Genomic DNA, 12,108 nt, shown 5'->3' on the forward strand with positions numbered 1-12,108 from the left:
TTCGCTTGTATTTATTATTTCAGTATTGGTAACTTTCTTAGGCCTAGTACGCTTTTTTTTGCGTAGTGATGATTGAGGTGTTTTAGTTTTTACGGTCTGAGAGATAGAACTCACAGTTGAAATATGTAAATTTAAAGCTGCAGCTACACACTAAAACAAAAATGTATATTTTAAACATCTACAGAAATACATAAAAAATACATTACATACTTCCCTAACAGCAGTCAACAGAGGATTAGGGCCGTTTTTATCACGTTCCTGTTCAAAATAATGAATTAAAGAAGCTATCATCTCTTATGACTATTTAACTTTTTAAGTGACATTTTGGAATTAAATCACATTAATTTTGTTCTAAAAAGAACAGAGTTTAATTAATATTAAAAAATAAAAACAATCGTTAACAGTGGAACAGTATTAACAGTAGAACTGTTGACACCGCAACTGTCAAATAAGCATTACCAATTTATTCCAAAATGTCACCTTCCTTCGATCGCAGATATAGTGTGATCCGGACAAAGTGCTTTATAAAAACGCATTAGAATCTACGTATAAAAATTAAATGAAACAAGTTATGGTATATTTCTTTAAGTTTACAATAACAGAAATCATTAAATATTATTTCTACGCGTATATATAATAAAATATGTCTAGTGGCTGTAATTCCAGTGTACTTGACTAAAAGATTCTAAGAAGGCAAAGACCTACAACTTAAATATTTTGTGTTAGTATCACGTGACGTCAATTACTATAATGCGGATGACGTGCATCGGGATTTATACTGTATCAACTGTACCAATTTCTTAATTAAATGTTAATTTTGTTGTAAATCGGTAGATACTTTCTCGTGATTTATCCACTGTCGGCTTCTTAATAAAGTAGCAGCATGTTTAAGGAGAAGAAAATAAAGAAAATGATGTCTATTTTTTTATTTGAATATCAAACACCAATCAAATTAATAATATTAAAATCTTTTTCATGGTGCTATAATTTTTCAAATTTTTCATTTTATTTTCTTTATTATTTTATTCTATTTAGTCATTTAAATTATTCTATTATATTTAGTCATTTAAATCTGGTAATATTATTTTAAATAATAATTTGAATATGCATTTGAAATAATAACCTATTTTTTAGTAGTAACAAGTAACACATTATGTTATCATTAACGACAATGTTTAGTATCAAGAGATTTTAATAAAGCTATCAATATTAAGTAACACTAAATCAAATATTTAACCACGCTAACAGATTTTTTGTTACAGGTTTAAATAAATGTACAGTAGAAAGATATAATTCTACATCCGACTTTCAAACAAAAAATATGGTTACAGGTACGTTTTTTTTTGTTATTTATTTTAGACTTTAGTAAAATGTTTTAGTCGTATTTCTCTAATCGTTTTTAATCAAAGAAAGAATCTAAGATTTTCATTTTCTATTTTTTCATTATTGTATTTTTATTGCTTAGTTACCAACTACATAAGAGTTTACTTTATGCCTGTGCGGGTACAATAAACAGTACCTTCTGCTCCATTACATATATAGACAAGATATCGACAAAAATAGCCAAACATATAAAAAAGAAAGGAATAACAGCAGCTTTCAGTACAAACAACAAATTAGGCAAATATATAAAGAACAACAAGAGCCAAAAGACACAGCGCTTCCACAGTATACAAACTTAAATAGGGCGACTGCCCAAAAACTTACATCGGTCAAACTGGTAGAACTTTTAACAAACGTATATATACCAATTTCAAATTCGTCACATTCATGTATATATATATATATATATATATATATATGTATATATATTGTAACGAATATATTTTGCCTACCACATAGGGTATTATTATGAGGGTTGAAAGTTGGGGACAGAAACTATTGGGGTGTAGATAAGGCAAGCAAAATAAATGAAACTTATGCGAACGGCACTCAGGATTTATTTGGAGTACCTAGGTCGTGGACAAGTTGAATGGCAAGGGGGTTTAATTGGGGTAACTACAAAAACGAAACAAAGGGCTACTTACATGAATATCCTGGAACAAATGGACAAAAAAAAACAACAGGAAGGACCTCTAGTAATTTAAAATGGACGCCGCTTCGAGGTGCTAAATTATAACGATAACAACAACTTGTTGTAACGATTGAAATAATTATTAGAAATGAAAAATATATCTTTTTAAATGAAACTCAAAAAAGGGGTTATACATTTTTTTTTAGATAAATAAAAAATGGTTTAGAAAAATAAATCAAACATTTATTTTTGTGTCACCACAAACAGTTACAAAAAATAGACAATACAAACATACTGAAAAATAGACAATACAAAAATAACAAAGAGAAACACTTACTATTGTTACTGGGCTATAATTTATAACACAAATAAAATATTACAAATAAAAAATTATCTTTTTAAATGATGAAAGCAATTATTAAGCAAAATGTTTATTTTTACTTTTCCTTATCAATTTAAACACAAAAGTTACCTTGATTGCACTGGGAATTTACACAAAAATGCTGGGAGTGGAAACTATACTTCACTGGAATTTCTGGGGGAAGAACTGGGCTTACAGTTTCTGCCACACGAACAAAAAATAGACTACATCTATAGTCTGGAACAACAACCAGGGACAAAACAAAAGTGAGGTTAAAGTGGCACTGGAAAACAAACTTTAGACTCGGCGTCTTAAAATAACAGGAAACTGGAACATGTGGATATCTTTCAAAACCTCAATTAAAACTGTAACTGAACCATTAAACTTTACAATTAACTTGCTACACATTAACACTGCTATACATTTTTCCATAAAAAAAAATAAAACAGGAAACATTTCAAATTCGACGAAAAATTTGGACAACGTTGAAGCCTACCGCTTTTGAACATGTCTCAGCGAGAGTGAGCAATTATCTTTTTAATTTATTCGCTTAACTTGGTGTAAACAGAACACTAAACGGGAATATTTATTTAAAGTACAATTATACAATACATAGTGAATTAATAATTAATTAATAATCTTCTACCACTTCGAAGCTTATTCAAACTGCTGTTGACACACTTTTTAAAAAAACTAGTGACATGGGGTTATCTTTATCCTATAAAAAATCCAAAATTATAAACTTTAGTAGACGTCCCCCTTCTCCATCTCCACTTATTTTGATCAACAATGTCCCTCTTCCTGTTGTTAAACAATGCAAAATTCTCGGATTAACGTTTGACTCACGACTAACTTGGAAGCAACATATATTTGCAATAAAATGAGAAGCGTGCATAAGACTAAACATAATAAAAACTCTATCACATCATTATTGGGGATCTGACGAAAACTCACTTCTTAAAATATACAGATCACTAATACGCTCCAAGCTAGATTATGGTTGTCACATATATATATCCGCCTCCAAAACATAGATTAACCTTCTAAACTCAATTCACAACACAGCCCTTCGTCTTTGTATTGGCGCTTTTCGATCTAGTCCTGTAGATAATCTTTATTGCGAAGCTAACGAACCTCCTCTTTGTATAAGAAGAAAACAACTACTACTCTCTTATGCAGCATTGGTATCAGCTAACCCCTCTAATCCAGTGCATCCCTTATTTGTAATGTCCACGTATAATTTACACAATACCAATTCCTTACCACCAATAAAACCTATTCCACTAATTTTAGCACAGACACTTAATGATATCTCTCTTACACATATCCTTCCTCTTTATCCCCCTCCATCTCCTCATTGGATCATGTCCACGTCCAAATTTAACACCTCGCTCACCAACTTCGATAAAAATAAACATCCGAAAGAGATCATTATAAATGCATTTAAGGACATTATAGATACAAATAAATACGACCTAATATTATACACGGATGCCTCAAAAAATGACACAGGAGTAGGCTGCTCTGTTACAACCTCTCATTCACTAATTAAGTCATCACTTATACCAGCCGTCAGCAGCGTTCATACTAGCGAATTATTTAGTATATTGCAAGCTTTTAACCATATATCTCCACCTAATAAGCAGGTTGCCATATGCACAGACTCTTTAGCATCAATCCATTCTATCAAAAATATATTTACTTTTCATCCAATCGTCCAAAAGATCCTAGACTCTTACCAAATTATCTTGTCCCAAAACATAACAGTTACCATAATCTGGCTGCCATCTCATATTGGTATAGAAGGCAATGAAACTGCAGATCACTATGCTAAACTTGCTACAGCATCACCTGAAATCACCGATAAAATTCAAATTTTTAAGGACCTAAAATCATATACTAAAAGAAGAACCAGACTCCTTTGGCAGCAGCATTGGAACTCTAACCGTTCGATCTTACACGAAATACAACCGTCAATAACCAGTCAGCCTACATTTGACTATTCAGCCCTCTCAAGACGAGATCTCATTGTGATAAGACGACTTCGGATAGGACATTCAAAACTCACACACGGTTACCTAATGTCCTCTAGCATCCGTCCCTCCTGTCAAATCTGCCAATCATATTTGACAATCAAACATATTCTCACTGAATGTCATCAACATTCGGCCAGAAGATTACAATACAAACTCAAAAAATAAGTACGAGATATCCTAAACAACTCTGACCAAATAAAAGCTGTGCTACAATTCCTTAGAGATGAACACTTATATCAAAAAATATAATTAGATTTTAATTTAGACATTGTATAACATATTATTATCATTCCGTATTATTGTAACATATTCTTAATGTAACACTTAATGTTTGTGTAATGAAAATTCATGTTATAGTACCTGTGTAAGTGGCCATAGTAGCCGAGCACGTTAAAGTTGAAATAAAAAAAAAATACATAGTGAATAAGTTAAAATAAACAATTATTATTTGTCATAATAATTGTTTATTTTAACTTATTCACTAAAAATGGTACAATGGGAATTCACTCTATAAAATATTGCGATTACCATAACTCAAAAATAAAAATCAAACAAAAATGTCATTTATCTAGATATGTTCAAAAAATTTAAATTTTTACTCCAATAGTGGTAAGTATTGATATATTCACTTTGTTTACATATAATAATTGTTCTAATAAATTTACAGTTTTCTTTCCTACAGACCGATTGCTGATACTATATCCTAAATCAGTTATAGTAAAAGATACAAAAAAAGTTACTTACTATAAATGCACGCGACTTTAAACTTTATAAAATTAGTATCAATCTTCTTTTATTTTAAATTTGAAATCTGCTTTAAAGAGTTATAACCACTATTACATGAAAATAGTACTTATAACAGTACTTCTAAAAATAAATTAAAAGGAACAAAGCATAGAAAACAATGATCTATTACAACCATTTGTGTCATGATTAATTTTTAAAATTAAAATTGTATTGAATACAGGGTAAGTCAAAACACAAATACATTATTTTCTTGGTAATTTAAAATGGATCACGCTGTATTTTATAATATTATCGAAAGGTACTAGGACCATACTTTAATTTTTAAAGCAAGTTATTAGTTTATTAGATATTTTTATTTTTATATCAAAGTGTTAATTTTGGTACTTAACTTTACTTACTTTTAGTATTAGGTACCTATAAGGATTAGGATATTCGGCGTTTAAACTATGAAATCACTCTTCTAAATTGAGGATTTATAGTATAGTATATGGATAGTTGTCTTGTGATTCCTTAGTCTGTCTTTGTTGCATGCTCATTCACAAAATGGATTTCCTTAAAATATGTTAATATATAATTTTGAAGAATGAAAATTATCCATAATTTGTAGGGTTCTAAGAAATATCCTTTCGTGTTTTAAACTAAGGGTTTTTTTAAGAGTCTGCCTTAGTGTTTTTACAAATATATATATATATATACATATATATATATATATATATATATATATATATATATATATATATATATATATGTATATATATATATATATATATATATATATATATATATATATATGTATATATATATATATATATATATATAGAGAGAGAAAAGAAATTTAATCTTTGCAGATTAGTTAAATAGTAAACTCTTAAATATTGGGGAAATCTGCAAGAAATACTCTAATGTGTATCAATTGTTTCGCCGAACGTTTTCGCCAAAGAGAATTAATTTGGCTTCTTCAGGGCTGAAAGAGAATAAATTATAATTAGCTACCATATATTATCTATTAAAACATTATTGATTTTACCGTAACTTAGAATTGTAGAGTTAGAATATTAAAAAACTTTGCTAGTAACATAGTGGTGTTTTTTTGTTACTATGTGCAAAAAAAGTTTTTTTATAAGAATTGAAATGTATGGTAGCTTCGAACTTGACACGTAAAGGCTTACCCAAGGTTAATCGAAAAACCCAATGCAACTACATTTAAAAGGAGGTAATTCTTTGAAATGTCGGCAATAACTAAATTTTTGATTTTTAGATAGTTAAAAGTGAGGTTCTGTTTAAGCCAGAACGCAAGCGCTGACAACTTCATTATCGTTGGTATGAATCTTTATGTCGTTAAGGTTCATTGGTAAAAAACGAATGAATTTAAATCCCAGTAAAGGGAAATATTATTTTGATTTTCTTTATTTAATTATATTATATTGTTCATGTATTATTGAATCTTATTGAGACGTATCTAAGAAAAGCAAGGGAATGTTATATATTTTTTGTTAATGAAAATTAATTATAAAGGTATGTTAGTTGTTAATGGATATATCAGTCAAGTTAGTAATCTGTGATATAGTATTGTTCTTGGTATCTGATTTAAGTAACAGGTGGTATATATCGCTTAGATTCTTGATGTCACTCTTAACATTAATGGAGAAATCGTTAAGAAAAATATAAGACATTTCAATGAACTCTCTTTTAGATTTATTGTTCTCACGGTGGAGAATTGTGGTGTTGGTATAGTCCATGAGATGACCAGTGGAATGGACATGTTTGGCTAATGCACAACGGTCAGGGTGATTCTCGACTTCACCCTGACCGTTGTGCATTAGCCAAACATGTCCATTCCACTGGTCATCTCATGGACTATACCAACACCACAATTCTCCACCGTGAGAACAATAAATCTAAAAGAGAGTTCATTGAAATGTCTTATATTTTTCTTAACGATTTCTCCATTAATGTTAAGAGTGACATCAAGAATCTAAGCGATATATACCACCTGTTACTTAAATCAGATACCAAGAACAATACTATATCACAGATTACTAACTTGACTGATATATCCATTAACAACTAACATACCTTTATAATTAATTTTCATTAACAAAAAATATATAACATTCCCTTGCTTTTCTTAGATACGTCTCAATAAGATTCAATAATACATGAACAATATAATATAATTAAATAAAGAAAATCAAAATAATATTTCCCTTTACTGGGATTTAAATTCATTCGTTTTTTACCAATGAACCTTAACGACATAAAGATTCATACCAACGATAATGAAGTTGTCAGCGCTTGCGTTCTGGCTTAAACAGAACCTCACTTTTAACTATCTAAAAATCAAAAATTTAGTTATTGCCGACATTTCAAAGAATTACCTCCTTTAAAATGTAGTTGCATTGGGTTTTTCGATTAACCTTGGGTAAGCCTTTACGTGTCAAGTTCGAAGCTACCATACATTTCAATTCTTATAAAAAAACTTTTTTTGCACATAGTAACAAAAAAACACCACTATGTTACTAGCAAAGTTTTTTAATATTCTAACTCTACAATTCTAAGTTACGGTAAGATCAATAATGTTTTAATAGATAATATATGGTAGCTAATTATAATTTATTCTCTTTCAGCCCTGAAGAAGCCAAATTAATTCTCTTTGGCGAAAACGTTCGGCGAAACAATTGATACACATTAGAGTATTTCTTGCAGATTTCCCCAATATTTAAGAGTTTACTATATATATATATATATATATATATATATATATATAAATTTTTATATTATAATTTTACTTTCTACAAATAATGATTTCCCTCCTTTAACAAAATATGACTTTCTCGAATGAAGCATTTTTTGAGTTTTCATTGGTTTATAACAGGAATCTTAATCTATACATTCTTTGCATTTAAACAACATCTGATTCTTCCACGGAACTATTTTTTCAGAACCTGTTAAATTTGTTAGACGACCTGCCCAATAAAAGCAGAAAAATCCTATGCGGTGATTTGAATATTATTTACGCTGTTGCTTGTGCTACTCAATTATCCTTGGCCAATATATTCGAATCGTATGGTTTCACAATGCACGTTAATTCTCCTACAAGAAATACTAAAACAACATCTATCATAATTAATTATATTGTGTCAGATTTCTCACCCCTTGATGTACGCTCTACAATTATTAATGTAGGACTATCTGATCATGAAGCAGTATATACAAAGTTTAACACTCTTGACAAACCATCCTCGAATCCAACATTTAGGTAGAATTTTTTCCGCTCATAACTTTCGTAAATTCCAAAATTTGCGCTTGACTTCTGAGTGACACTTTCCCTCTGTCTACGTGGACTATAATTTCATTGATTTTTTAGATAGGTTTCTCTGTATTTTCAATAAGGCATTTCCTTTAATTACAATTAAGTTAAAACATCACAAATCTTGGACCACCAGATGTATCCGCATATCAGCCAAGAAGAATATGCGTTCACTACTGTATATCCAGAAATTGAAATTTACTACCAACGTCTTTGTCACTGAATATATCTCCAAGTACAGAGGAATCCATCTAAAACTTATGCATGAAACTATTAAAAAAATGTACTATCAAAAGCGTCTGGATAGCTCTAAAAATGTTGCAAACTTGGTCCATAATAAAAGATCTTCAAAGTAAAACTAACACAGCTCAAACATTTTCTCTTCCAAACCCACGAAAATCTAAATCCTATTTCATATCTCCACAATTCAAAAAATATCTTGAATTTATTCTTTATAAGACCAGTTGATAAATCTGATGATGCCCAAAATTAGGGGACCCATATCCGAAAGGAGGAGGGTCTTACACTGTGTTGTACAGTCGATCGTCCTCTACGCGGTACCAGTCTGGAGCGGGGTGGTAGACAGAACGAGTGAACAGAACAAGTTTGTTGCGAGTGGCATGCACCTACAGGACTGTGTCTGCGGCAGCCTTGTGGATCATCACTGGATGTGTTCCGTTACATGTTTTGGCGGTGGAAAAAAAGCTCTATGAGAGAAGAAGCCCAAACCTCACTATGGTCAAGTGACGACAGCAAAGGGAAAGGGTCAATTGAAAGATTGCAAAAAGAATGGAACAACACAGTGTTTTAGGGCCTACCTCTCTAGCTTTGGAAAGGCTGACACAGATATATGCCTATACTGTGGACACTCGGAGACTGTGACACATACGATGTTAAAGTGCAACAGATGGATAGTAGAAAGGAACAGAATGGAAAGAAGACAGGTGTGAATTGTGTTACAGTGAGAGAAATTATTAAGAGAATGGTTGAAAATAAAGGAGGTTGGACTAGTGTACACAACTATATCCGTGCAGTAATAAAAAAAAGAGGAAGAAAGACAGCTGGACCAACGGCAAAGGTAGGAGAGAAAGATACTGGTAGTTGAAGGTAGAAAAGTGAGTCAGATTGTATGAGTTAGACTGTGTGAGTCAAACAGTGGGGAAGGATGAAATTGCCGTCTGTGAGTAATGCCATAGTAGAAGCGATGAGGGTCTTCCACGCGCTACCTGGAACGAGACAAAAGCCTCCTTGCTAATAGTCTGTGGATGAATAAAGTTTGGAATAAAATTGGAAGTGATGCCGTCCTTACAGCGACCATTCTGTTTCCAGATCGCTGGATGACAGAGAAGGGTCTGGTTTAGCAGGTAGACGTTCGGCGTAGACTCGGTGACGAAAGGTCATTTTAAAGTACCTAGGGAACTATCGCCGGGAGTATGAAGAACGAATTCTGCCCTAAGGTCAGTCAGGCGGCGTCCTGGACTGAGATGTCTTTTGAAGATCCCAGACCCCCTCTATAAAAACGCAAAAAAAATATTGATAAATATGAACTGATCCAAAGAATCAGTAGTATCAAAAGCAAATCTTCCTGAAGTACTGATGGACTATCCATAAAATTTTTTTTAAATCTCCCAAAAAATGTATTTAAAGTCATTGTCTCAGTTATTAATGATTTCTTTGAAAAAGGTATATTTTCAGAGTGTCTAAAGACAGCCATTATTATTCCTCTTATACATCTTTATAGACTTATAAAAGTCCGACTCATGTCCTTTCTCGTTAAAAACAACATTTTATCACAAAGTCAGTTCGGCTTTTTATCTAATAAATGTACCAGTGATGCTATGTTTTCTCTACTTCATGAGGTCTATCAAGCACTAAACAATAATCTTTACACTGCCACTGTTTGTGCTACTGACTATGTCAAAGCTTTTGATTGTGTAAATCACATTATTTTGATTTCTTCTTCTTCTTCAGCCTCAAATAATCCAACTTTGGACATAGGCCTCCGCAAATCAATCCAGTGTCTTCTATATTGCGCCACTTGCTTTCAGTTGTATCCTCCGATCTTCTTAATGTCATCAGCCCATCTCATTTCATTTCATTTCATTATTTTGATAGAAAATCTAAATTTCTACGGAATTCGAGGTGTTTCTTTGAATTATTTCCAATCTTACTTGAAAAATAGGGAACAACTAGTTAGAGCAAATGATACTAACTCTAGACACAAAAGCATTGTATGTGAAGTATCACAAGGTTGGGTCCTCTATTTTTCCTTATCTTTATAAATGACATCGCTAACTTAAAAATCCATGGAAAAATTTATCTTTTTGCTGATGATAGCAGTATCACCTGGAGGAACTCCAATATTGCAACTATGTATGCAACTATAACGTCTGATCTACTTAAAATCAAAACCTGGTCCGACTCTAATTTACTCTCTTTTAACTGTTAAAAGACAGTAGTATCCTATAAAGAAGCTCTTGAACCCTTGCCTTTTAATAACAGACAGATCAGTATCGTTGATTCTGTAAAAGTTCTTGGTATTTTTATGGACAGCAACCGTAAATGGTCCCTTCATTTGTTAAGTAAGAAACTAGCCTCAGCCTGCTATGCAATAAGATCTTTTTCGAAGCAAATTAATTTAGCATCTTCCAAAATAACATATTTTTCTTTGTTCGAGTCTTATCTTCTATATGGCCTTTCTTTTTTGGGTTCTAGTACAGCTGGCCAACCTGATATTATTTTTAAATTACAAAAAAGAGCAATACGGTATCTTTTTGGCCTCAGTAGAATAACATATTGCAGAAGCTATTTAAAAAATCACGGGATTTTAACTCTTCACTCTTTATATATTTCAGAAACTATTTGCTTTATTCGTTAACACCTACATGTTGTTCTAGCAAGACCTAATCATGACTACTCCATCAGAAATTCAACCTTTGATGTGTATTTACCAATCCCGTCTAGTGAGTTGGTAAAGAAATCTATATTACATTCGGCAAAAAATTTACACTATGAAAAAAGAAAAGTCTGGTTCACTCACTATGTGCTTCGACTTACAGCAGATTCAACCGTTACCAAAATCACCGATTCAAGAGGCATATTATCCTAGGAAAATTGGATTACACTGTTTCTGTGTTGTTGGAATTGACGGAAAGAACCCGACATTTTATATGTGGACAGAAGATGTAGCTGGAAAGGCTTCTACTGAGGTCTCTTCAGCTCTTTTGCAACACCTTCAAAGCCTTGATCTACCTGAAAATGTTACATCAATCAGACTTTTTTGTAATGGGTATGGTGCTCACAATAAAAACAATTTCGTTTTGCATAAACTTTGTTATTTTTGATCAAAACCAAGTTCAAAGTAACAGCCATCACAATTACATTTCCGGTGAGAGGACACAGCTTTCTTCCGGCCGACCGATTGTTTGGAAGAGTTGAAAAATTGTTGCGTAAACAGCCAACTATCATCCGTATCATCCACAAAGAAACCTACATCGATGTATACAAATCAGTTGGAACAGTAAAACTACTGGAGAAGATTGGAAACTGTTTGAAGCCTAATGAACTTTGTGTTTGAATGTGAGACGGAGGCATGGAAATCTCTTCAAAAGAAAAGTTGGTCTAATAAAAAATGCGCCTT

General features: G+C 31.8%; 1 protein-coding gene across 5 annotated transcripts in view; it reads left to right on the forward strand.

Annotated features, from left to right (window-relative positions):
* LOC140447610 (probable 3',5'-cyclic phosphodiesterase pde-5) overlaps positions 1–12,108 on the forward strand; it is a 296,700-nt gene that overhangs the window by 227,023 nt on the left and 57,569 nt on the right. For 4 of the 5 annotated variants that reach the window (XM_072540362.1, XM_072540363.1, XM_072540360.1 and 1 more), the window contains exon 2: positions 1,263–1,331. In XM_072540362.1, the coding sequence (XP_072396463.1) occupies positions 1,322–1,331 (10 nt within the window). In that variant the 5' untranslated portion in view covers positions 1,263–1,321. Of the gene's footprint in view, positions 1–1,262; positions 1,332–4,975; positions 5,021–12,108 lie in introns of those variants that run through there. The other variant, XM_072540364.1, reaches the window with a different exon arrangement.

Source organism: Diabrotica undecimpunctata, chromosome 8 (assembly GCF_040954645.1).
Source record: "Diabrotica undecimpunctata isolate CICGRU chromosome 8, icDiaUnde3, whole genome shotgun sequence".
Taxonomy (NCBI): Eukaryota; Metazoa; Arthropoda; class Insecta; order Coleoptera; family Chrysomelidae; genus Diabrotica; species Diabrotica undecimpunctata.